We start from the raw sequence: 27,507 nt of genomic DNA, 5'->3' as shown, positions 1-27,507 counted from the left end.
ACTTCCTGAAGTAGGTGACGGTTTTAATACATATGTTGATGTAGTTTTAGCAGCTGGTTGTAAAAATCTTACTACATGAACTTGACTCTATCATAATGCAGAAGTTACTTTGGATACAGAGACAGCTGGACTTGGTCACTACAGTTTCCCTCTTCATAAATGTTACTATCACAGGCATATTTTGCATTTATAAAATTAAATTATTCAATTGCCTTAAAGATAACACAAATCAGTACATTCATCTACAGCCAAAATGAACATGCCCATGCTTAGTAATTTAGTACACTAATTTATGGACAAGCGGTTAACACAAACGTTAATAAATGGAAATCTATTAGGTGGCCTAGTGATGTCTATTTTGTTGAAATACAGATTCTATGCAGCATATGCATCAATACCTTTGTCCAGTTCTGTTTTATACAACTTGAGAAACAAAAGTTTGATCTCTGCTGCTGGAAAAGTCTACCGTCTAACAGATCTCAGTGTGAATGAACATTTTTTCCCCTTAATACCATCCTATCCGAATACTGCTATTTATACCCCTTTAACTATACATAGGAACACAGAAGTAGCCTTTCCTGATCAGACCAAAAGGCATATCTAGAGCAGTATCCTGATAATAGCCAACTGAAATACTTCAGAACGCGGTGAAGAATTCTGTAGTAGACAATTATGGAATCACTGATGCATAAGGGAAGTTTCTTCCTCTAAACCCCACCAGGTAGTGGTTAGTTTATGCCTTAAAACATGAACTTCAAGAACATTTATTCTCTCTCATTGCTGAGAGACCCTCACAAACCCAGAGTAGTCAGTTGCCACCTGCATGGACTATGAAGGCCCACATAAAGAGAGGTCATAGCCCCCTGTTGTGCTCTGTGGAAAGAAGCTGAAGGTAAATGCCAGCCCTCCACAGTGTATAGCCTTGGCCAATCTTAACTCTTGCCTTCTCAAAAGGGGTTAGACCAGAGCATTCCTGCTGCCCCTCCGGCACCTCTCCCTGAACTCAGTGAACATTTTTATTTCAGCTCCTCCACAGCCTCTTACCCCTGTTCTTTTTGGTTATTGCAGTGGGGTGCTCCCTCCAGGCCTACCGCCTCCCCTTCAGCTTCTTTGGAACGGGCAGGGGATACACTTTCCCCACCTTCTTCATTTCTTTCCTAGGGTTTTCTGAGTAAGGGGGTTTCCTCCCTTTCCTGCCAACCAAGCATCTCCTGGTTTATCTCCAATGAAGGACTTGCTGGGAGTTTCACAACTCAGTCAGGCACTTCCTCTATCCCAGATTCTGCAAGACAACTAGGGGAGGGATGATGACATCTGCCCCGATATTAACAGGTGCTTCCAAGCCCATGAAGTAGTCCAAATACTAAGAGGATCTCCCAGGATATATCTACACTATAAACTTAAGACGACCTATGTTATGTCATCTTACAGCCACTACAGTAATTACTGCAGTGCTTCATGTCCATCCACACTATTATTCTTCTGTCGGTGGTGTGCATCCTCACCAGGAGCTTTCACCAACTTAACAGTGGCAGTGTGACCAGGACTCTGGGTGCAGGGCTCCCCTCTAGGGGAAGCCGTGCCCCCAGTGGGGAGCTGAGAGCCCAGAGGAGGCCGCTAGGCTTCTAGGAGGGGGAGCCGGGAGCCTGCAGGGGCAACCAGGTTCTGGCAGAGAGATCCATGAGTGGTGTTCTGTGCAGCTGCCCTGTTCCTGGCAGGGAAGCAGAGCCATGAAATCGACAATGACAGCCAATAGATGTAAGTAACTCATAACTACACCGACATAAGCTCCATGACTCTTGTGGAGGTGGAGTTATTATGTCAGTGTAGTAAGGCACACACATCGGTGGGCAAGGCTGTAGTCTATACACTGATATAATTGGGTTGATGCAAGCTGCCTTACATTGACCTAACACTGTAGTGTAGACCAGGCCCCAATCTGTTTGAAGAGTCACCATTTTAATTCTGTCCTCCTAAATTCCTATTTGAATTTTCTACAAATTTGTAGTCAACTTTCCTGTAGTGAAAAAGTGTCCAAAACTGAACATGGAAACCTAGGTGCAGTCTCACCAGATACATTAGCTCCCTAGACTGTGAGGCACTACTTCTCTACACATAAGCCAAAGCAATTTAGTATTTACCACCATACTGTAAGCTCTTCTGCCCAAGATAATTTAATGATCAGATTCATAAGTATTTGCCAAGATCAAATCCCTCATTTCTGGAGTGGATGCTTTGCAACAGATGATAAAGTAGCAGTCAGGGTCAGATAGCCCACTATTTGGGATTAAGAATTTTGCGTTCTTTTCAGTTGTTTTACTTATATAGCATATGGGAAAAGTGTATAGCTGCAATATCCAGCATGATCAATTCTTTCCCATCACAGAGCACAATCTTCAGAAATGCAGAGTCTAATACCAGCAACAAAACCATCAAAGCTGCTGGCAATAAGGCATTAATCCATTATGCCCAATTTTTTTTGTTTTGTTTTTTAAAGAAACGTTACAGTTAAGAATTCCAACCACACCCACCAATTACATACACACTGCAGTAATGGGTCAGCATACTCACTGCATTTTTCATGATGTATTCTGAAGTAATGTTCTCAACTTCCTCCACCGTATAAGACGACACATCAAGACCAGAAGGATGGCTTTCATTAATCATCAGTAACTGGTAATATTCTTCATTGGCTACATAAGAACATTAAGCCAGTTTTTTATATTCAAATTTCAAAATGTGACCAGTTAATATCGAGCCTGCTAACACTGACTGGATAGAAAGCATGAGCTTGTGGTTAAGTACAGGACATGGTATCTAAGTTCTATTCCCATTTCCACCACAAGAAAAGCATTTAACTTCTTCCTGTTTCAGTTTCTTCATCTATAACCTGGGAAAGTTTATGCAGCTCATGAGGGTTTTGTGTAGCTTAGTTCATTACAGTCTGTGAAGTACTTGGCAATCATTAGATAGAAGGCATTGCTGAATATTGTCTATAGTCAGTATCACTTATAATTTGTAAGTGAATGGCTAACTAAATACCAAAAATGTATTTTTAAATAAAATCGAGTCTCACTCTACATTTTACTAGGTTATTTTTTTTAATAGCTTAAAAAAAGTTACTGTAAATGCTTACCCTGCCCCCCTGGCTTTTTTTTGGTAGAGTCACAAACCCAAATTACTAAAATGCTACAACTACATTAGTTTTATGATCTTTCATTTATTACGAACTTGACTTTATGAAGAGATCCACGTTCGGATTCTAGTTTTGGAGCTTACTTTTATTCAATCTAATTTATGATATTTCTTCGGCTACATTACCTTTAACTTGTTTAATGCTTTTAAGTGCATATTTCAATGTTGCCAGCACACTAGATTTTCCTTTGAGTCTTTTTTCAGGAGGAAGGCGTGCTTTCAGCTCCTGCAATGTTTTCCTCAATTCCTTCTGTGTTTTGGCTTTAGTGGACTGCTCACTGCTACAAAATTAAAACAAAAAAAAAAAGTTACACTGATCTTTAAACTGATACCAGATCTTCCAGAAAACCAAAGCCTTTTGACATCTATCACATCATTAGACTAGTTCTTCAAATTTAATATAATATAATTTTGGAAGCATTTAGTTTCAAAGACACTTCAGGATTTGCAATAATTGCTACATTAGCTACATATGGAGTTGTTAACCTTTTTGGGCTAATGACCCATTTGTAAACTTGATGGCCTGTCACAAACCAGTAAAATAGCTTTAGTGAAAAAACACCTGTCTTACTAAATATTTTTTGCCCACAACATCTGATACACACATGAATGTAATAAGTACACTGCAAGTATCTTTGAGGTGGCTCATGTCACAGGGGACTGGCTGAGCTACTCTCCCGGCTCTGGGCGTTGCAACCTCCAGAGTCACAGCCCCGCTCAGGGTTGGCCAGATCCACCTGAAGGATGGGCTGACGGGGCCAAATTTGTGTGAATGGAGTTGCAACCCAGCATATGGGGTCGCAGTAATACTCATCCAAATTTGGCCCAGCCAGCCACCCCCCCTCATAACGGAGGGGCAGTGGGGCCAAACCTGAGCAGCGCCGAAACCACATGCACTAGGTCACAAATGCCCAGGGCAGGGAGCTAAACCCAGCCAGCCTTGTGGGACTGCAGCCACTACTGCAAAGTGAGTGCTGCACAGGCTTTGTAATCCTCCACCCCCAAGTCTTCCAACTCCCCCAGGTGGAGAACCCAACCCTGAGCCATGGCCTCCCATGTGACCTTTGACATATTCTTGCAACCTATTTTTGGGTCAACCACAGGGTGAGAGACCCTGAACTAGATTTACCAAGTTTTAAATAGCTAATTCATTTTTGTTCACAACAATAACCTCAAACAGCATTATCCCATCATTGCTTTAAAACTTATTTTAAAATGCACAACTGTCTATTTTTTATTTACCTGCATCCACTGGTAGATGGATTATGTTCAGAGTGTGCAATCATCAGGCTAAATGCATTCGAGCTGAAAAAAGAACAGCCTCAGTGATGTTAACAAAGTCAAATACAAGTTGTGTTTAGCTTTAACATCTCCATTTTCTATTTGTTACTTTAAACTAACAGATCAACTTTATACCAATGAAACTGGTGATAATGCCAACTAAGCAGCTTCAGCCAAACTAGTTTGTGTGTAAATGTTACATATGCTTAAAAAGATGTAATTATACGGTAGATCAGTGTGTCCACTAAATCAATCACTATATAGTAGACTAATAATGGCAGTGTCCAGCAGTTGTGTCATTAACAGACAGCCACAGAAAGGTGTGACGTATATCACCACTTCATGGTTTTCTTCCCTACTCTCCTAAATTAATACTCTCAGGATTTAAAAAGAAAGGCACAAGATATTGTAAATGCTTCAACTTGATAAACAAGATTTATTCATAGGAAAGACGCATTCTGAATCTAATTTTAAACTGAAGTTCTGTTCTGAAGTCACAATTTGAACACATTAATTTAAACCAGACTGCACTGTTTTTAAGCAATAAGATATTGAGAGTCTGAGGTGGTGAAAACAAGCAGTTAAAAGTCTTACCTCACCGATCTGTTTGCCTTAGCAGAAAATATGAAGACAAACTTCTTTGCTGCACTTCCAGTAGCATTTTTACTATATTTTTCTACTTTAATGTTCTCGTATGGCTCTACTTTCAAAAGTATTTCACCATAGCATTATTCTCTTCAAGTAGAAGAAAGTAACTATGTAGATGCAAACTACTACCTGCATATTATGGAATGAGCCAGTAATGAATGAATAAATAATAAATCAGCATGGAATGGAAAAAGCACTAAGCATAGGAACACAGCCCAACACAGATTACATTGCATGTATTAACATGAAAGTAGGTTAGGTTTTAAGAATCTTAAGAAAAACATGAATGGAAAAAAATCAACATATTACCTTTTATGACAATCTAAAGACTCCATGAGCATTGCTGTATCTTTCCCATTTTCATCAGATTCATTGCCATGAGAATCATGGCCAGTAGAGTAATTTTCATTCATATCATTTCCACTGAAGTCATTACCGCTTGAGCCACTGCTCATCTCAATGTCCTCCTGAAGAGTATCTGGATGTCGTTCAGGCTTGGTTTGACCATCAGTCTCCTCAGCAATCATTTGGCTATGGTTGTTTGCAAGTTCAGAATATCCATTCATTTTGTATTGCTGCTTTGATGAGTCTGACTGCTGAGAAATATTTCCACTGATTTCAAGTTGTTGTGGGTTCTGCTCCTCAGTGCTAGAGTAGAACCTCCAATCTTAATAAAGTCCGCTGAACACTCATTAGCAATATTTGCGCAGACCAAGAATTAGTCAAGCCATATTCACGTTTGTGCTCTGCATACAAGATTGCCAGTCTTGAAGTGTGAATCCAGAATCCTAGGGGAGTGGGGGAAGAAGGGGAGAAAAGAAAACAATGCTGAAATAATTTGTTTTAATCAATTTTTTTTTCAGTTTGCTCAATATTAAAGTTCTCTTATTGGGCAATCAAAACTGAAAAATGAAGACGCTCTAATGTTAAGTTTTAATTTCAAGAGTTTCATTATTAATATTTTATCCCAGAAGCTGACACATTTAAACATTTCTGAAATGTTTCATCAATACATTTCCATATTTAATTCAAGGCTAATAATGTTATAAAACAAATATTCATTTTGGCATAAAATTCACAGGGGAAAAGGAAGATGGAATACAGTGACTTTTTTATTAGAAGACAGCCTTTTCAAAAATTTCAATATTGCTCATTTCTTAGTCTATATAATTTCTGTCATCTTTACTGGCTGGGACTGTATACAAATATGCAAAAATCAAGAGTATATGACAGGTTGTTTTTCTATCTTACTATTTCTGCTGAAGACTTGAACTAACACAATGAACTAGAAAATAGTTCGTTTCAAAGGCTGCTTTACTAGGTTTAGGGGGTATACAATCTCATTTTTCCATTTTAAAAAATTCTTTCCTTTGTTGCTGCACGAGAGACCGACAAACAGAGGAGATGGACTATCCAGTGGAAACAGTGAATTGACTATGGATCTAGTCCATTTTGAGAACAACCTAGACAAAAGAATTCTTTCATTTCTCTCAGTTACAATAATCCTAAGTGACAAAAGTTAAAAAAAAAAAAATCCAGACGGAAGTAAGTTCTTTAAATTGACCTTTTAACATTAAGTACAACCAAAAATGTCAAGTAGTGCTTGGGAAATTATACCTCTAAGGAAAGAAAAAGAGCTGCTGTTAAAGCAGTTATCAATTTTTTAAAAATGACATCAACAGTATTAAAGCAATAATAAACATGTTAAGGACTTGCCATCAAAGGTAAAAAGCACCAAATAGCAGTCATCCTTAAGTAGCAAACTAAACACCAGAAAAAACACATAGGCGAAACAAGTTCAGGAAATTAGATTTCCCTGATCCACAAACAGCAACACTTGTTCCAGAAGAATAGGCTTACAGGTCATTTGCACATTTCCAGGATTAATGTGCTCTGAACAACATTAATGTAATACTAGACAATATAAATTATTTTTATTCTTACCTAAAATACGAGCAATTCAGTGTTTGATATTTTTTCCCATTAAAACATATAACCCTACCATCTGTTTGCATTTCCAATCTGATGGTTTTCAGATTGAGTACAAAAGAATGAAAAACTGTAAGTTTTGCAAGTACTACTACTAGTGCCTTGCTTTTTAACATGCAAAAGAAAATGAACAAAACCTATAACAGTCAGGTAGTTTTAACTTAAGATATTTTAAAAATTCTCCTATTTTCCTTCAGAAAAACAACTGAAACTATTTTCTTACCCTCCTAATTTTTGGTTTTCCAGACATTTTACATTTATTTCGAGTTCTCAGAAGCAAATATCACTCTTCTTCTCATTCAGCCAAAGATGTGCACAAGAGATCTGTTTTCAGCTGGAAGAGGAAGTGTTTTTAGGGGCATTTATTTTAGCAGTCACTACTGATAACTATAAATATTTTCTTACAATTAGAATATTTGCTGGAAACCTGAACAGCTTTTTGCAAGTAACATGAGGCAGTGTTTTTCTACCAGAATAGTAAATTTATGCAATTCAGATCCACCAGTCATGACTGAGCTGATAGGCTCAAAGCTGTTCATCCATATACAGACAGATCAATAGGTGGAGATTTGTTATAGTAGCACAAATTCTGAACTACAGTTTATTTCAGCAGTTTTTCCCGAGCCAAAATAAGCAGCTACTTGTGTCTCCCTAAAGTTACTTAAACTGGAACACACAAGAAAAGGAAAAAGAGAAGCTCTGCACTGGTCTATAGTGTGGCGAGAAAAAAAAAAGTGTTACAGGAGAGGGGAATTTCTCTTCCTTCATTTCAGACTGATGGGCTTTTGGCTAGAAGCTATTAAATTAAAAAAATCTGTTCAAGGTCTCAATCACATTGAAGTTTGCCCTTAGATGAAACTCCCAGTAGCATTTAAAAATGACATATAATAAAATCTTCTCTCAGTTACCTAGGATCAAAAAGACTAGACAATTCACCTCTAGTGAATGGACATTCTCTAAGTAAGTAGGTGCCTATATAGAAACCAAGCACCAGATCTAGGGAAGGTTCAATACATAATGCCCACCTAATTCACTATACCGTTTGTCCTTCCAGCATTTAGGTTCATGACATTTAAAGCTGCACTGTGCTAGGAAATCAAAAATTAATTTTTTTACAGCAATTTGCCTAAGGCAATAATTATTAGTAATAGTTTTGCCCTATATGTCTCAGCCAATAAGACCTGGCCAGAAGATCATTTTGCAACCTTATGTTAGATACATTATGGTCAATTTTATTTGTTTACTTGGTCATTCAACAACAACAAAAACAAAACAAAAAAGGAATTGGTTTAGTGACATGCGCAGCTTCCATGGGATCCATTTTTAAGACCTTTCCCACAATGTCCAGAAGTGTCCTTGGCAAAAAACTAGTATATAATAATTCATTTAAGATTTCTGAGAAATAACACAAGTCCTCTTCTGTTACTGATGTTCTGGAATTTGGGCTTGGTTTCCAAGGTACAAAGGAGGCAAAGTCCCTTTAAGAACTATGGTAGTTAAAAGACAAAAAACTTACAGGACGGTCTAAGTAAGGACTTGTCTGAGAAGTTGCAGAGAAAAAAAGTCTAACAGGGAAAGCCTTTCTGTATAACAAGCTCATGTAGATACCAGTTTAGGATTGGCGTACATGGGGCTGGAAATCAAGAACAGCAGCAGCCAGGATAAGCCAACTTAAAAACTTTGAATGGGATTCACAAAGGTATTTAGCCATCTAGCCCCCACTGAAATCAATGTGAGTTAGGTACCTAATCATATCCTTCAAGTATAGGAAAAAAGGCATTTCAAGGCTCCCAAAGTGTAAAGAGATCTTTTGTAGGCCTCCAACCTTAACATGGAAACCATACTGGGAGGAGGAGTTGAAATCTAAAGAACTGGCACTGGCATTTACCTCAAAAGCTCTGTTACAGGGCAGCTTACTTCTGGTCTAAAATCAGGTCAGCTACTGAGAGGGTAAGCCAGACTTATCTATAGTCATGTCTTTGGATCATGAAGAGCAAGCCAACCTGAATTCCTCTTATGGAAAATCATTCCATCACTATTTATTTTACACAAGTCCTTCCAAGACAGTAGAAGGTAGGAAGGAAACCAGTAACTAGAGAAGTCTACCAGAAGGCTTGTTTCACTATAACAGATATCTTAAGTTAGTATACTTAAGTTACCGCATGAAGTGTGAATACACTGCACAACAATATTGGAATTACACAGTGTGATTTCATTATCAGCACAGAGTGATTGGCTTAACACTGACGCAACTTGAGTTGTTGTATCACCGCTGCATTAGTAATTTGGGCACTAGCTTCACTCAAGCTTCAACCCATCCCCATCCCCGACTAGCCAGCTAAACTCAAGCTTAAAGCACCACTTAACTCAAATTAGAGATATCTGTGTGTGGTAACAAAATCTACAACCTGAGCTAAATGCTCGAAAAAATGAAATCCCAGGGATGCTGTTTATGTCACTCCCTACTTGAGTATTTCCTTGCCCTCTATCTGCCTGTCAGAACAAGTTCACAAAACCCCATGAGTCTGAACTGTGGCTCTGAAGAGCAATATTTTCCACCAAGCTAACAAGGTGGTTTATGAACAAGCTGACCAACAGACCAATAGCAATGGATGTCAGAGATACAGTTTACATCATTTCCTATGTTTCGAAGAAGGTTAACAAGGAAGCAAAATTAGCCTTGTTTTTCTTATGAGATCTTTTTTTCTGTTTATTATAAATGGCATGCAAGTTATTTTACTTCCAAATTTGGTTTCAGTGGCTCTAATATACCAAACAGAAACAGATGTCACACATAAAAAGTTAGTTGCCCAACAAGGAGATGCTGCATTGCAAGCACTGACCCACTGAAAAAAAAGACTTTGTGAGTGCCCAACACACCTTAAGGGGCCTGATTCTCAGAGTTCAACACTTTAAAAAGGACCTGATTTTTTGTAAGCGTATCATGTTGGACATCGCAAATACAGAAGCTCCCAAAATTAAGTTACCTTTGAAAAATCTTGGCATTTGTAAGTTTTATTTTACCAAATGAAACAGTCTTGTGTACCTCAATTAACATATAAGTGAAAACAGAAAGGATCCCAGACAGAACCGTTCTAGAGGCAATGCTTTAACCAAACCTGAGGTTTCTCACCTTCCTCTGCAGCGTGGGGCACGGGTCACTTGCTGGAGGATTCTCTGCACCTTGAGGTCTTTAAACCACGATTTGAGGACTTCAATAACTTGGACATAGGTTAGGGGTTTGTTACAGGAGTGGGTGGGTGAAATTCTGTGGCCTGCGTTGTGCAGGTCAGACTACATGATCATAATGGTCCCTTCCGACCTTAAAATCTATGAGTCTGAGTAAAACTTCCCCTCTTTTCTCTTCACCCCAAATTCTCTAAAGTCTCATATGTAATCAGATAACTGTATCTTCCTATATGCAGAATCTAAGGGCTTGTCTATACCATCATACCCATACGAGACTTAAGTTACACTGACCTAAGCACTGATGTAGACAGCACTATGTTGGTGAGAGCACTTCTCCCACTAACATAGCTACCGCCTCTCACAGAGGTGAAGTAATGAAGTCAGCGGGAGAGCTCTCTCCCATCAGCTTATACGGACTTCACCAGACACACTACAGCGGTGCAGCTTCTAGTGTGTAGACTAGCCCTCAGCCTGTAAATTCTTCCGAGCTGGGACAGTTTCTTCTTATGTGTCTGTACAGCAACTAGTATAATGACTGGGGCCTCTGGAAGCTACTTTTAATACCTATTTGACAATAATTAAATTACAGCTACTGACATCTTTTGTCTATTTTACAACATTGGCACAGCTCTATTGCGCAGCCCTGCTGCGTGCATTTGTCACTTCCACTGGGAAGATGCCCACATCAACATACTATTCTTGGGGGATTCTGCACCATGGCGCCCAGAGATTTCTTTGCTTCCCCACAGAAAAATGACTTCTGATGGGGAAGCAAAGGGAAGCCGGAAGAATGGTTATGCGCAACTATGGCAATTCAGGCCAGTCAGTCTGGGCACACAGAGCAGCCAGTAGAGACAAATCAGAATGTGTGTGTGTAGCAGAATGTAGCAGCCTGACTGCTTAGTGAATTGTTCCCATTGTTCTTGGCGAATTCCTCCAGGAATATAAAGTAGGTGTAAAAATGTTAAGACTCCTTTACACTGCCAGAGTGGTGTAAAGGAGCCTTACTGTAAAAGGACAGTATTGCCTTATAAATGCTTAGGATGCTTTAGTGATTAGAACTGGTCTAAATTTTTGGACCGAAAAAATTTCCTATCAAAATGTGCCCCATGAACTGTTTGCTAGCGACCTTTTTGGAGATGGTCGGTAGCCAGTATAAATTGTTAAGTCTGAGTCTCCAAACCTCACTTGCTCTTCAGTTAGCTATGATTAGGACCCTACCAAATTCACAGCCACGAACAATGTGTCATAGACTACGAAATCTGGTCTCTCCCACCATGAAAGCTGATCTTCTGTGTGCTTTTACCCTATACTACACAGATTTCATGGGGGAGACCAGCATTTCAAGTTGGGGGTCCAGACCCAAACAGGAGTTGTGGGGGAGGGGTCACAAAGTTATTTTAAGGTAGTAACAGTACTGCCAAATTTATGTCTGTGCTGCCTTTAGAGCTGGGCGCCTGGAGAGTGGTAGCCTTTAGCTGGGCGCCCAACCAGAAGCAGTGCATAAGGGTGGCAATACCATACCATGCCATACTTACTTCCGCACTGCTGCTGGTGGGGGCTTTGCCTTCAGGGCTGGGCTTCCAGCCAGCAGCTGCCGCTCTCCAGCCACCCAGCTCTGACAGTATTGCTGCCACCAGCAGCAGTGCAGAAGTAAAGGTAGCAGTACTGCACTCCCCTGTACAATAACCCTGTGACACACACTCCCCCAGAAACTCCTTTTTGGGTCAGGACCCCAACAATTACAACACAGGGAAATTTCAGATTTAATTTTTTTAAATCCTGTGACCGTGAAATTGACCAAAATGGACCGTGAATTTGGTAAGGCCCTACCTATGATGTAATGCCGAGCATATGGCTGCATATATTTGTTGCCTAATAACTAGAAGTAAAGGGTCAAAACTAGCTACATTACTATTAGACAGAAGGGGGTTGGTGATTTCCTCCAATGCTCCCCACTCCAATTCTTCATCCATTGTTCTGTAGTTTAAATAAATTACCAAAATAATTAAAACCAGCGAAATTATATTATGTTATGTTGACAAGAAATATGCAGAATGTGTGTAGAATTTTGATTTTTTTGGTGCAGAATTCCTCCAGGAATAATGTACCTTATACAACTATCTTGCTGAATTAGTCGATACCTGAAAAGATGTCCTTGATAGGGAAAGAAACCAAAGTTGTGCCTGTCACCTTTCAGACCACATCTTTAAATACCACAGTTACGCTCCAGGGGAGGAATGTCTATTTTCCCCTAGAGTCTTGTTTTGTTTTGTTTTGTTTCTCTCACAAAAGCCACAAGTGGCCAAGCAACTATGGTTGAGTTCTAACAAAAAGGATTATTCTACTGTATGGTATATTCCATCACATATTCTGTACAGTCTTATTTAGTCTTTCACATACATAGTGTTCATTTTGGGGTGTAACAAGCTCACATTGTGCAGAGTGACTGGTTTCATACTATGGGATGAGAACTGCCTCGACACAACCACCCTCTTATTAATATTTTTGAAATCCCCACGCCCAGAGCCATTGGCAAAGTGGCAACATATAAACTATGGGTCTTTATATGGCAAAAAGGAAAAGCAAATTAATTTCAATTTCCCCAAACCACAGAAGTACTAGTGATGTACATCAGTGAACACAATCAACTCTCTCTAAAAATCTAAGTATGCTGATTTTGCCTCATTTTCTAACACCTTTGGATAATTTTTTAACCAGGACGGGTTGTGTCAGACTGCATACACAAGTACAGATATCAGAGTGATCATTCTTAACAGTATAGATTTTAGAGTTTGCTACTGTAATTTTCATTAATGTGAAATGTTTCCAGAAGTCCTCTTTTAGAGGGCTGCTTTGCCAACTGGTATTGTTTTGCAATTGTTATATGGCAAACAACTGACGATGATTTGACCATTCCACGCTATCTGAGTGAAAAATTAGATGTGAAAATGTACACTGAAGACAAGGCTCCCTGAGCAAGCAGGCAATGCTTAAATACTTCCTCATAGTTGGTAACAAAAGGATGCTAACTTGACAACAACCATCAAAAGTGAGAAGTCGCTTTAGTACTAATCTACAAGTTGTCTGTGTGTACCTGTAAAAGACTAACTATACAAATAGTTGAGTCTTAAAACTTATTTGAGAGCTAAGAGTTAATAGACTATCCTCAATGTGGCATTCTTTCCAGAAAAGAGACAGCAAAAAACTTGTGTTCTCAGACCTCAGCACAAGGAAAATGCAGAGCAGTGCTTACTTGGCAGACTTTTACAGTAATCCAGGAATCTTTCTTTCCTAAATATGTTTTTTCACATCTAGTGTTCTTCGAGTCACCATGAGCATAAGCTTAATACTTGAAGAATTCTGGTATTAAACTATTCATTAAGCATTAAAAATTCACAGCAATAAAAAAAATTCTCAGCAATATCCAAACCAATAATCAGATGCTGCAATCTACATTGAGAAACCCTAATGCCTGAAAATTCAGTCTTTTAAGGCAGTGAATAAAGCCTAATTCACTGAGCTTATATGTTGATTCTATTATTGTATTTTTGGCATATTTACATTAGCAGCAATTAAAGATAAATTAAAGCACAATTGGAAGAAAAATAGCTTTTTGTATAAACTATTTAAAATCTAATTTTCTACTCAAATGAATCAGAACAATTACACACATTCCTTACCTGCTTTTTAAATCAAGGTTGGCATAAATGTTATCAGGCTCCCTCCCTGCTAGCATCAAAAAGCATGAAGTACCTAGGTCCAGAATCTCCCACATGCACTTAAACTGTGTCTCTTCCTCTTCTACTGGTAATCCTCATCCATTAGAGAGTCCGGACACCTCTAAAACTATAAAATATAAAAGAAATACCAGGGCCCCCCAACAATGTCCTTTTCTTATAGCTTTGAGAACAAAAAAATACCACAATATTGCTCACAGTTATGCCAACCCTACACAGATAACCTTTTGGCAAAGAAGGAATTCTCATCCAGCAAAGGAAGCATATGGATATTTTAATACACTTGGATTTCAGCAAAATTATTTAAAGTTTCAAAATATAAATATCTTTAAACTAGATAGAACACACCTAAACAGTATGTAGAGTTCTGGTTAAGCAGCAGCATGGTAGGATTCTTCTAAGTCTGCACTGGTTGAAAAATGTCACCTCCACATTTAGAGCCATATTTTGTGGCCTTTACCACCACTAAACACCCATTTAAGTCAACAGAAGTTGCATGTATTCAGCACCTTTGGAAAAACCAGACTACTTGTTTAGGAGTCCAACTTCAGGTACTCAGATTTAAGATTTCTGGCCTAATGATTTTCACTATCCATATTTCTTGTCAGCATCAGGCTAGTAGGGGTCTGAAATTCAAAACCTACAATTTTCTGAAATAATAAATCCTGGAAAGAAGTTGTGTGTTTCTTCTCCCCTCCTAATGCTCTGCAGAAATATGAAATTTGTACAGTTCTCGGTTTAGCCATTGCCCACAAAGGTTCTCAACAGCAGTAATCTTAATGAATGAAAAGATACACATTTCATTTGGCTTCTACTTATTAAACTAAGGCTATGTATACACTGGCAATGAAACAACAAAACACTCTTGTCTTTCAGAAGTGTTTTTTTAAAAAAAAACAAAACCCTAAAAGACAAAAAAAAATTGCCACCAACAAGCACCATTCTGAACAGGACTTTGTTGGCAGAAGCCCTCTCCTGCTGCCAACTCCGCTTGTTGGGAGTGGATGTTTTTGTCAGCAGGAGAGCCAACAAACGGCGGCTATACTGCGTGACTTTTAGTGGCATGGCTGTAGCAACACAGCCATGTCACTAAAAGCTGTGTAGTATACACAGAGCCTAAGGCCTTGGCTACACTCACACTTTACAGCGCTGCAACTGGGGTGTGAAAAAATACCCCCCTGAGCGCTGCAAGATACAGCGCTGTAAAGCGTCAGTGTAATCAGGGCAGCAGCGCTGGGAGCGCGGCTCCCAGCGCTGCACGCTACACCCGTAAGGGATGTGGTTTACATGCAGCGCTGGGAGACCTCTCTCCCAGCGCTGCCGCTCTGACTACACTCACACTTCAAAGCGCTGCCGGGGCAGCGCTTTGAAATTCCAAATGTAGCCATACCCTAAGAAGCAAAAGCACTGGAGCTGCCTGTCTACTGACAAAGTCAACACCCATTCTTTAGTTTTCAATCCCTTTTGAAATGGTATCTTTACAACCATATGGGGCATTAACATCTTTTGTTGTTTTAAAGGAAAGGTTAAATTCTACAGGAACTGATGTCTTAAGCCTTCATGTTCATCAGTAAAAGCTTCCCATTAGCAAGAGGATTTTTCAAGTTCTGGTTTGGTGTACATTAAAATCCGATTCAGCACATCTTGGGGAAAGTAAGAGTCTAGATCGGAGTGGCCAACCTGTGGCTCCGGAGCCACATGCAGCTCTTCAGAAATTAATATGCAGCTACTTGTATAGGTACCTACTCTCGGGCTGTTGCTACAGGCACCAACCTTCCAATGTGCCAGGGGGTGCTCACTGCTCAACTACTACCTCTGCCACTGGCCCTGCCGCCACTCCACCCCTTCCCCTCCCCTCCCTTGAGTTTTCCGTACCCTTGCTCCTCCCCCATCCCAGATCCTCCTGCATGCCACAAAACAGCTGATCAGGCGTTGGGGGAGGAAGAGGGAGGCACTGATCAGTGGGGCTGCGGGTGGGTGGAAGGCACTGGGAGCGGGGTGGGAAGGGGAACTGATGCAGGCTGCTCATGTATTACTGTGGCTCTTTGGCAATATACATTAGTAAATTCTGGGTCCTTCTGAGGCTGCTCTAGATTGTGTGAAACTTGGAGGGGGGCGCGGGGGAGGTTGGCTGAATTTCCTGTTGAACCCAAAACATCTAGCTATGTTGGAAAGTATAATCAGTATATGGCAGACATAAGTAGCAGAATAAATTAAAATAAACAGTATTTTATATGTGTCAAACATCTAAATCATTTTCAAAATACTTAGACTGAAAAAAAAATTGCATTTCAATACCTAAGACTAATGGTTTAAAAAAAAAATGGTCTAGCACTAGAACCTTTCATTAAATGTGTTGGAAAACAGCATATGTTACTAAGTCTCATCATAAAATGCTGTGTCTTTACAACTACTGTTTGTTAAAGTACACTACAATGTTGGCAAGACTTCTCAGGAAAAAAAACTTAGGGTATGTCTACATCTACAATTTTGTAGCACTGGTTGTTACAGCTGTATTAGTACAGCTGTATAGGGCCAGCGCTGCAGAGTGGCCACACTTACAGCAACCAGCGCTGCAAGTGGTGTTAGATGTGGCCACACTGCAGCACTGTTGGGCGGCTTCAAGGGGGGTTCGGGGAACGCGAGAGCAAACCGCGGGAAAGCAGGTCTCCTTCCCCGGTTTTGCTCCAGTGTTCCCCGAACCCCCGAGCAAGCAGGTCTCCTTCCCCGCGGTTTGCTCTCGCGTTCCCCGAACCCCCGTGCAAGCAGGTCTCCTTCCCCGCGGTTTGCTCTCGCGTTCCCCGAACCCCCCTGCAAACGGCGGGGAAGGAGACCTGCTTGCTCGGGGGTGCGGGGAAGGAGACCTACTTGCACGGGGGTTCGGGGAACGCGAGAGCAAACCGGAGAAGGAGACCTGCTTCCCCGCGGTTTGCTCTCGCGTTCCCCGAACCCCCCTGCAAACCGCTGGGAAGGAGACCCGCTTGGGGGGGGATTCGGAGAACACCGGAGCAAACCGCGGGGAAGGATACCTGCTTGATTACCAGAGAGGCTTCCTCAGGTATGCTGGGATACCTGCTTATTCCACGGAGGTCAAGAAAAGCGCTGGTAAGTGTCTACACTTGATCACCAGCGCTGGATCCTCTACACCCGAGACAAAACGGGAGTACGGCCAGCGCTGCAAACAGGGAGTTGCAGCGCTGGTGATGCCCTGCAGATGTGTACACCTCCTAAGTTGCAGCGCTGTAACCCCCTCACCAGCGCTGCAACTTTGTGATGTAGACAAGCTCTTATTCACAATGTTCCATTCTGCAACATGTGACATGAGTCAATGTGAGTTCTGGATGTGCAAGGAATACAGGACAAGACCCTTTTTGTTGGTTCTAAGAGACTACAGAAATTTTTTAAGTATAATATTAATGACTGTACCAAAGAGTAGTTTAGAATGTCTTGTGTTGTGGTTATATGTTACATAACAGGCAATCTTGTGAACAGATTAATTCCATCAATGTTTGGCGGCCTCTATTGTATATTTTCACGGTGCAGGATCTGGCCTCAAGTTTTCCATAATAAATCCGGTCCCTTTGACAATAAAATTTTAGAACCAACAACTCTTAGCCAGAACTATTTGCACATCTGAAAATTTTGCACTGGAAATGTGGCTGCATTTCCAACAATAATTAAGGAATTCTCATGCACAGTCTTTCCCAGTTTTCATATTTATTGTAGGTGACAGTGTCCTTTCCCTTCTATCTCCCTCCAAACAGTATTTGGGCTATGGAAATTAATTTTTATCTTCACTAATTGAGATATTTGAAAATGAGCCACAAGGACTTGTTATTCTCTCCATGAATGATGTATTCGGCATTTGGTTTAACAACCTGCTATGAATCATGGAATTCTCAATTAAACTTAACTAAAAATAAGATTCTGTTTCAAGATCAACTGTTTCACTGAAGATGGGACAGTGAAGTAGATTGAAGTGGGGTAATACAGACTTCCTTGTGCTCATGTTTGGGAAAAGATTTTTTTTCTGTAAGTTATTACCTGTTTAATGGTTCAATACATGCCTTTTGCTCAGTGTTTAACTGACCTGAGCAGCCAAGTCTATGTCAAAGAGATTTATCTGAAATTGGAAAGGTAATTTCCAGCTATACCTTGAAATATAACCATACAAAGGATGTATAGCATCTTAAATTACATAGAGAATGCATCTTCAGAAGATTACTTGTTTAAATTAAAAGTATCATGAAATTAAATATGAATAACAAATTCCAGTGATTAAAAGAAACACTAAGTGGTTCTCATTTAGCATGATGGGATTCGGCTAATTTCTCCCCCAAAAAGAGAATGTCTTCTGCTTCGAATTGTGGCTGAGAAGAAGAAGAAATTAAAGCACTCAGATATGGAACCCTAAGAAGAGCTTTTCTATGAGAGGAAATCTAGTTGAAATTTGAGCTAAAGAGAACATTCAGACTAATTAAATAATTTCTTTTGAGATTGAATTACATATATTGTACACAACATAAAATAGAAAGTCTTCAAATATTAGAGAAGAGCCAACAACCTGCTTTAGGTGACACACCTGTATCACGGGATCCAAGTCAAATCCCCCTTTTAAAGGGAACAGAAGTCACACCTGTAGTATTAAAAACAGAATAGTAAACTGTCAGCTTTAAAAACTTAACAAGTTAAGGTTTTTGTAGCAACAGATGAAGATCAAATGATCAAAAGGATATTTAGGTATATATGTGATACTACCAAAATGCTTAGAATTCTGATTCTACATCCTCAGCAATGTTATAGAACTAGCCAAAACTCTTGTACAGGAACCCATCTCCTCCCTTCCAGCCTCTCTAATACATTGTCCCTCTCCAGCCTACAGAAAATAAAGCTTCTAAGATCATCTTCCCTTGCTTATTGCCCCGACCACATCACCCCTTATTTGAAGCTCTCCACGATCTTCCCATATTCACTGCATCATCTTCAAATGTGCCCTCATCTTCTAGGTCTTTTAAGAACCCTGCATCCAGTAACTCATTTCCTCACACACATCCTAGCCCTGCAACATTAGCCTTGTCTGCCTGCTTGTCAACTTCTTACATATGGAAAACTCTCCTTGAACTTGATCCATAAGGAACTGCCCTCTCTGAAGCGTACAATGGAGCCTTATCAAAATTTAGTTTTTTCTTCTGCACTAAGCTTTCATCTTCTGAAGTCATGTTTTCTTATGTTTTAGAGGAAAATTAAGTGATTGACAAAGAACTCAGCTATGGTCGTTTATTAAGGCTTCTGATTTCATATTTTAACAAACATCAATAAAAGGGTGTATGGGGGGGGTCTCAAAGCTATTGGGGGGGGTCATAGTATTGCCACCTTTACTTCTGTGCTGCCTTCAATGCTGGGTGGCTAGAAAGCGGCGGTTGCTGGTTGAGAGCCCAGCTCTGAAGGCAGTGCTGCAGCAGTATAAGTGGCAATACCATATCATACCATCCTTATTTTTGCACTGTTGCTGGCAGTGGCACTACCTTCAGAACTGGGCTCCCAGTCAGCAGCTGCAGAGGTTCCTGGAGATGAAAGTCCCATACCTCACCAGTCCGTCCAGGACCAGCAGCTAGATCCCGACGTACAATAGGAGCCCTCAGCCAGGGTGTCCCCAGGTTTACCCCTCCCCTGGCTGTGGGCCCAGTGCCCCGGTGCTTGGGAGTGAAAGGTGTCTTGGGCTGGTTGTGTGTGTGTGTGTGTGGAGGGGAGGTAACCACGGAACACTTCCTCCCACCCCCCAAACCACGAAAGCTTGGGCAGGAACACACCTAAAGACCATCCCTGCCCCCTCAAAAAGTGAGGACCCCCCCATATGATGCCACCTTCACTTCTGCACTGCTGTTGGTAGCAGTACTCCTTCAGAGTCAGGCGCCCAGCCAGCAGCCACTGATCTCTGGCTGCCCAGCTCTGAAGGCAGCACTACCACCAGAAACAGCACAGAAGTAAGGGTGGCAATACTGCAACACCGCCGCTCCAGCCCCCTTTTGGGTTGGGACCTCCACGGTTACACCACCATGAAATTTCATATTTAAGGATCTGAAACTGAAATTTAGGATTTTTAAAATTGACCAAAATCAACCATGAGTTTGGTAGGGCCCTATATACAGGCAATTTGTCTGCTTCCTGGCTTGCATTTAAGGCCCTGTCTACAAGCGGCAGTAATGCAAACTATGGGGATGCAATTTCTAAAGCGCATTAACATGCTGCTCATTAATTGGTATATTTAAACCCTACCAATATACACTAAAGACTCGCTAGTGCACTTCACATAATGGTGCTTGAAACAGCACTAGGGATATATACAAAAAGACCCCCCCCCACCCCATCCTCATTTTTGGATATCTGCATAAAACTGAAAAAAATGCCAAAAAATAAACTTCCAAAAACAAAATAAAGCCTGAAAATCAGAAGCCCTATTTATAATTCAGTTCTAATTTCCTATCTAGAACAGTATTAACTCAGTAAGCATCTATACTATTTTGATTTATACATTACATAGGCATCACCGGACTATTCACAGAAACTAAAAACTATTGTACTGAAAGTAACCTTTTCATGATCACAATAGTTCTCTGTATAGAGAAGCCTGCAGTATTCTGAAATCTGTGTGTGTCAAAGACAATCCACATATAAACTAGTACTGGAGTGACTAGAAACTAGAATCTGACCAAAAAAAGCATACTATCCCCTGTAACATTAAGCCTTAGGAGCAAAGTTGTGCCCATTTTCTCCTGAGCCACAATCCCATAGACTCTGATGCAAATTAGCATCTACATTTGCTGTTCCCAGAATCACCTTTGGCATTATAATTCCTTAAAACATCTGAAAGGAGAACCCAAAATATTGGAAAAAAAACAGAAAATCATTTTATTGCATAGCAAGATGCAGCACATCTAGCACATGGTATTAGATGTAACACTAGAGGGCTTCCACTTTCTAAAAAGGAAGCAGAAGTCTGCTTATTTCCATGTGCTTCATGACTTTTACCTCACTCTCTCTGTTCTGTATTTCCTATTTGTCAAAAAACTTTATATATAAACAACAGCTCCAAAGCAACACCACACACACACACACAATAAGTTCAGAGTAAGCAAGAAAGCAGAATGTACACACTTCAGATCATTTCTTGGGGGAGAGCATAAGTAAGACACTCACCTTAATGAATGTGCTAATTATGATCTTTCCAAATCAAGGTCTGAAACTGTAGTTAATACTCTCCTGCAAAAATAACAAACCCAACATAGTATTATAAATAAATTACAGAAAAGGACTTTAAAATCCTACTTATTTAATGAGTCAATTTAATTAGTGGAATAAAAGGCTAGTCACACATGACAGAAAACATGAATTGTAAAGTTAGAGAGCAGTTATATTCTAAGATGAAACCAGAGGAAATGGGGAAAATTCCTTAGCTTAGCTACAACTGATATCTGAAAATAAAACTACAATATTGTTTTCTTAAACTGTACATGAAGAGTTACTGATCTGTTTTCCTCTGTAAATTTGAAAAAGCCAAAAAAGCCTCACACCAGTTTTAGACCCTAAATCAACAGGACACACACACACTTAAATATATATGCTAGAAAAACCTATTTCAAAAGGCATTTATGCAATTGTTTGCCTGCCAAAATCCAAGTTAAAGAATCTGTATTCCTAGAATAAAAATTGAGATCAAACACTTGAAGAATGGCAAAAAGTTGCATTTCTTACTCTACAAGTGTTTGAGAAATTGTCAACTATTGCAAGACAAACGGAGAACCCTTAACTATAATTTTTCTCTTGCAAAGACATTTCAGATAACTTTTGAACTGCATTCAGCTAAATACTGTAATCCAATGGGGTAAAAGTACTCAGTACATACATAATGTTCAGAGCCCATTGTGGCCATTACTAGCCCCTTGCTTTGACATACTGCTGTGCATTCACAACTGCAAAAGCCGTTCTTGGAAAATGGGATTTACAACTATGAAAGAGGAGGTCTCAGCAGAAGCCACTCACTATCAGCATGCTGCTGTCAGGACAGTAGAATGGGAATGTAAAGTTCCTTCAACTAAGTTCTGGTAGAACTGAAGGGTGCAGGAGGCCTCAAACCTCAGTGATCGAGTTCTTGAGTCCACACCCCACCACCTGAGTTATCTGTGATGCTGAAGCACCTAATCTATCTGAAGCACGGTTTGACTTCCACCTCCCCACAGCACCTAGTTATTCCAATTGCTTCACTTCATCCTTAGTCATCCAGTAGGACCATGTTCCCTCCCTTAGCCAAACCATAAGCAATGCTTATCCTACTCCTCTCACAGATTTAGCACCATTCTCTTGCTGCTCCTCCACCATGACTGCTCACCTCCACAACAGGTCTGGATTATTCAAGGCTTCCCAAAACACTCCAATAGCTCTCTCAGTCTCTCTCTCTCATGAGTCTTCCTATTCTCCTTTCCCAATAGGTTTAGATCCAAGTCACCACCCTCACATTCAACATTTTCCCCTGTTCCCTTTCTTCTCTTAGGAATAGCACTGCACACAGAAGTTTGCCCATGATTGACAACCTTGTTGCAGCCTGTTCACAGGCACATTTCCACAGAGGCCAAAGACTGCATGGGATATATGTGGAGACTAGGGCATGGCTACACTTGCAAATATAGAGCTCTTTGCGTTAAACCAGCTTTCATAGAGCACAGTAGGGAAAGCACTGCAGTCTGTCCACACAGACAGCTGCAAGCGCACTGGTGTGGCCACATTTGCAGCAGCATTGGGAGCGGTGCATTATAGGCAGCTATCCCACAGAGCACCTCTTCCCATTCTGGTGCTGTGGCTTGTGGGAAGGATGAGGGGTAGGGATGTGTGCAGGGCATTCTGGGTCCTGTCCCAACATCCTGTGATGCATCAGTTGGCATCCCAGCAATCCCTCTGCTTCCGTCCACATTTGGTGCCATTTTTCAACGTTTTTTGTACTGCGCACTCTGTCTTCCCTTTTGGTCTGCGGAAATGGAGCCCAAACTGCTGAGGAATATGCAGATGACTCTCACCAGCACATCATGTTTGGCAATTGAGTTACTCCTTAAGATCCAAACTGACAGTGAGGACTCCGACGATATCAACTCAAGTAACACATACGACACGAGAATGCTTGTGGCATTCATGGACATGCTCACCACCGTGGAATGCCACATTTGGGCTCAGGAAACAAGCACTGAGTGGTGGGATCACATCGTCCTACAACTCTGAGTTGTAGTGGCTGCAGAACTTTCAGATGAGAAAAGCCACTTTCATGGGACTGTGTGAGGAGTTCCATCATGACCTCCAAAAAATTTTCAGAGTCATTGCTTCCCAGGATAGCATCCCTCATTGTGTAAATATAGTCTACATTCATTGTTCCTAAGGTGTATACATTTACCCATGTTAAAATGTGTATTGTTTGCTTGTACCCAGCTTACCAAGTAATCCAGATCGCTCTGTATTAGTGACATGTCCTCCTCATTATTTACCACTCCCCCAATTGTGTGTCATCTGAGAACTGTGTTAGTGATAAACTTATGTCTTCTTCCAGGTCATTGATAAAATGGTTAAACAGCAGAGGGCCAAGAAAGGAACCACCTTAGAAACACACCTATTCAATGATGAGTCCCTGTTCACAATTATATTTTGAGACCTATCAATTTAATCCATTTAATGTGAGCCATGTTAATTTTATTTTGTTCTAGTATATTTAATCAAAATATCATGCCTTACCAAGTCAAATACCTTAAAGAAGTGTTAGTATATCACATCAATACTATTACCTTTTATCAATCAAAACATGTACCTAAGCTACCATTAATTTTTGTTCTGTGATCATTTTTTCTTTACCTGTCAGGACTAGATCAAAATTTAGAATTCACCCACATCGGTTGCAACACTTTTTGAGTTAGGAAATTGTCACCTATGATATTTAGAAATTCCAAAGATATTTTAGTATTGGCAGCATAAGACCTCCAGCATGTGTAACTTCAATCCCTCCTTATTGAGGTTGCAGGAACAAACCATCCCGATGTGTAGAAAGAATAATAAATATGGCAGGGTGACCCGCTTGGCTTAACAGTGAAATCCTTGCTGATCTTAAACACAAAAAAGCAGCTTACAAGAAGTGTAAGATTGGACAAATGACCAGGGAGGAGTATAAAAATATTGCTCAGGCATTCAGCAATTAAATTAGGAAGGCCAAATCACACTTGGAGTTGCAGCTAGCAAGAGATATTAAGAGTAACAAGAAGGGTTCTTCAGGTATGTTAGCAAAAAGAAGAGTCGAGGAAAGTGGGTGCCCCTTATGAATGAGGGAGGCAACCTAGTGACAGAGAATGTGGAAAAACCTAATGTACTCAATGCCTTTTTTGCCTCCGTCTTCACGAACAAGGTCAGCTCCCAGACTTTTGCACTAGGCAGCACAGTATGGGGAGGAGGTGACCAGCCCTCTGTGGAGAAAGAAGTGGTTCGAGACTATTTAGAAAAGCTGGATGAGCATAAATCCATGGGGGCGGATACGCTGCATCCAAGGGTGCTAAAGGAGTTGGTGGATGTGACTGCAGAGCCATTAGCCATTATCTTTGAAAACTCAAAGCGTTCGGGGGAGGTCCCGGATGACTGGAAAAAGGTTAATGTAGTGTCCATCTTTAAAAAAGGGAAGGAGGAAGAACCGGGGAACTACAGGCCAGTCAGTGTCACCGCAGTTCCTGGAAAAATCATGGAGCAGGTCCTCAAGGAATCCATTCTGAAGCACTTAGAGGAGAGGAAAGTGATCACGACAGTCAGCATGGATTCACCAAGGGCAAGTCATGCCTGACTAACCTAACTGCCTTCTATGAGGAGATAACTGGGTCTGTGGATGAGGGGAAAGCAGTGGATATTATTCCTTGACTTTAGCAAAGTTTTTGATACGGTCTCCCACAGTATTCTTGCCAGCAAATTAAAAAAGTATGGGCTGGATGAATGGATTATAAGGTGGATAGAAAGCTGGCTAGATCATCCGGCTCAACAGGTAATGATCAGTGGCTCCATGTCTAGTTGGCAGCCGGTATGAAGCAGAGTGCCCCCCAATGGTCGGTCCTGGAGCCGGTTTTGTTCAGTATCTTCATTAATGATCTGGAGGATGACGTGGTGTCATAAACAGATGGTTAAGGGTTAATGCCTCTTTTACCTGTAAAGGGTTAAAAAGTTCACTTAGCCTAGCTGACACCTGACCAGAGGGACCAATGGGGAAACAAGCTGTTTCAAAAGGAAGGAAGGAAGTTTTTCCTTTGTTGAGAGTTTCAGTTTCAGCCGGAGTGAAAAAGATCAAGGAACCAGCCTCTTTTCAGAGTAGTAAGTTTCAGAAAGGAATAAATAGATTTATGTTTATTTCTTTGTAACCTGTCTTATGCAATTAGAGGTAGAATCAAATTGGGTATTTGGATATTATTATTTTTTTTGTGAGTAACTAAATTTGTGCCCAGGGGAACATCCTCGGTGTTTGAAATCTGTTGTCTGTGAGAATAGCTGGTACGCTAATCTCTCCCAGAGGGTTTTCTTGTACCTTTTTTTTCTTTAATTAAAAGCCTTTTTTCTTAATATCTGATTGATTTTTCCTTGTTTTTAGATCCAAAGGGATTGGATCTAGACTCACAGGGACTGGTGGGGGGAAAGGAGGGGAATGGTTAATTTCTCCTTGTTTTAAGATCCAAGGGGTTTGGATCTGTGTTCACCACGGAATTGGTGAAATCCCTCAAGGCTACCCAGGGAGGGGAAGGTTTTGGGGGGACAGGGAGTGATCCAGACACTGAAAATTCTGGATGGTGGCAGTGATACCAGATTTAAGCTAGTAATTAAGCTTAGAAGTGTCCATGCATGTCCCCACATCTGTACCCTAAAGTTCAGAGTGGGGAAAGAACCTTGACACGTGGACTGCACTCTCAGCAAGTTTGCAGATGACACTAAACTGGGAGGAATGGTAGATATGCTGGAGGGTAAGGGTGAGATACAGAGAAACCTAGACAAATTAGAGGATTGGGCCAAAAGAAACCTGATGAGGTTCAACAAGGACAAGTGACAGAGCCGGATTAACTTTTTGCGGGCCTGGCGCCAAACACTTGTGGGCCCCCATTGGGGAAATAGGGCATGTGATGGGGGGGCGATCCACAGAGCAAGGGCCCGGTTGTGGGCAATGAGACACAACACAGCACAGCGGGAGCAGCCCCTCAGCCCAGCACAAGGGCACTGTTTACAAACCCAAAACTGCTAGACACACACTGGCCCATCCAGCCCTGCACTGCCAGTGTGCCCCTTCCATATTGCCCCCTGCCCAGTGCCCCCTCACCAAGACTTCCTCCACAGATCCCTATGCACAGCACCCCCTACCTGGAGACCCCTCCCGCTGACCTCCCACCACAACTGCACAGCACCCTGCACACCATACCTCCTGCCCAGCTTCCCCACCCACAGATCCCCTACTGTCCAGCACCCCCTTCACAGTCCCACCATCACAGCTGTACAGTGCCCCATATTCCTGAGGGAATTCTACATCAAAGTCTGTGCACAATATTTTAAAATTCTGAATTTTTTTTTAATAATAAATAAATGTGGAAGCTCCACCATGGCAGTGGGTAGCACAGGCCATGGGCTGCATGGAAGTGGGAGAATATCCTGAAGCCTCCCCCACTGCCCTGGTACAGGGACTTGGGAGTGAGGCTGACCTGACACTGATACAAAACAAGGGCCATGTCTGCCACAGAAACACCCTGGGGCCCTGCCCCTTTTGCGGCAGGCATACCAGATGTGGGCAGGGAGGCTCAGCCTGGCAGCAGGATGCAAGTGCAGAGGGACTTAGTGTGAGGGTATCCAGATGTGGGTAAGATAGTTCTGTGGAGGATAGTCTGGGTGCAGGCAGCTCAGTGTGGGATTTGGATGCACAGGGACATGCCAGGTTCAGGGGCAATGGGAATCTGCAGTGGGGGACCAAGTGAAAGTGGTTGGAGCTCAGTGGGGAGCGGGAGGCTGGGTGCAGCAGGGGGCGTTGTTGTACTTAAAGTACTGCACAGGATCTTTTCAGGGGGAATAAGGCAAACGCCACAGTTATTGGTAATATATGCATCAATCAACACTGTATCATATGCATATGATATATATAACACTCATGCATTCACGTACACACAAACACACTCCATCTTCTTGTTGTTGTTACCAACTAGTTACTCCCCTTAACTTCACTGGCCAGGTGAGTTAGATGGGGGAAGGGTGGAGCCAGGCTTCTGCCAATCTGGATCGATGCTCCGATGTTGACAAGACATGACCGAGGGTCCTCTGCAAGACACCTCATATTTACAACAGCTTCCCACTCATGCAAATCTATACCAGATTCAAAATCTGTGTCTGTGTCCGTTGGTCCTTTGTGCTGCTTCCTTCTGGGAAGTTGTGC

At 41.2% G+C, this 27,507-nt stretch overlaps 1 protein-coding gene across 4 annotated transcripts in view; it reads right to left on the bottom strand.

The window, feature by feature from the left end:
- PER2 (period circadian regulator 2) overlaps positions 1–27,507 on the bottom strand; it is an 87,252-nt gene that overhangs the window by 41,986 nt on the left and 17,759 nt on the right. Inside the window, exons 2-9 of one of the 4 annotated variants that reach the window (XM_030574253.1) lie at positions 21,240–21,302; positions 18,625–18,678; positions 13,986–14,151; positions 7,337–7,447; positions 5,434–5,912; positions 4,438–4,500; positions 3,322–3,476; positions 2,572–2,693 (exon numbers count right to left, since the gene is read on the bottom strand). In XM_030574253.1, coding sequence (XP_030430113.1) covers positions 2,572–2,693; positions 3,322–3,476; positions 4,438–4,500; positions 5,434–5,690 — 597 coding nt within the window. In that variant the 5' untranslated portion in view covers positions 5,691–5,912; positions 7,337–7,447; positions 13,986–14,151; positions 18,625–18,678; positions 21,240–21,302. Of the gene's footprint in view, positions 1–2,571; positions 2,694–3,321; positions 3,477–4,437; positions 4,501–5,433; positions 5,913–7,068; positions 7,145–7,336; positions 7,448–13,985; positions 14,152–18,624; positions 18,679–21,239; positions 21,303–27,507 lie in introns of those variants that run through there. The other 3 variants (XM_030574249.1, XM_030574250.1, XM_030574252.1) reach the window with 3 other exon arrangements.

This window comes from Gopherus evgoodei, chromosome 9 (assembly GCF_007399415.2).
Source record: "Gopherus evgoodei ecotype Sinaloan lineage chromosome 9, rGopEvg1_v1.p, whole genome shotgun sequence".
In the NCBI taxonomy this organism is placed as follows: Eukaryota; Metazoa; Chordata; order Testudines; family Testudinidae; genus Gopherus; species Gopherus evgoodei.
This window is presented reverse-complemented; position numbering and strand designations above follow the sequence as displayed.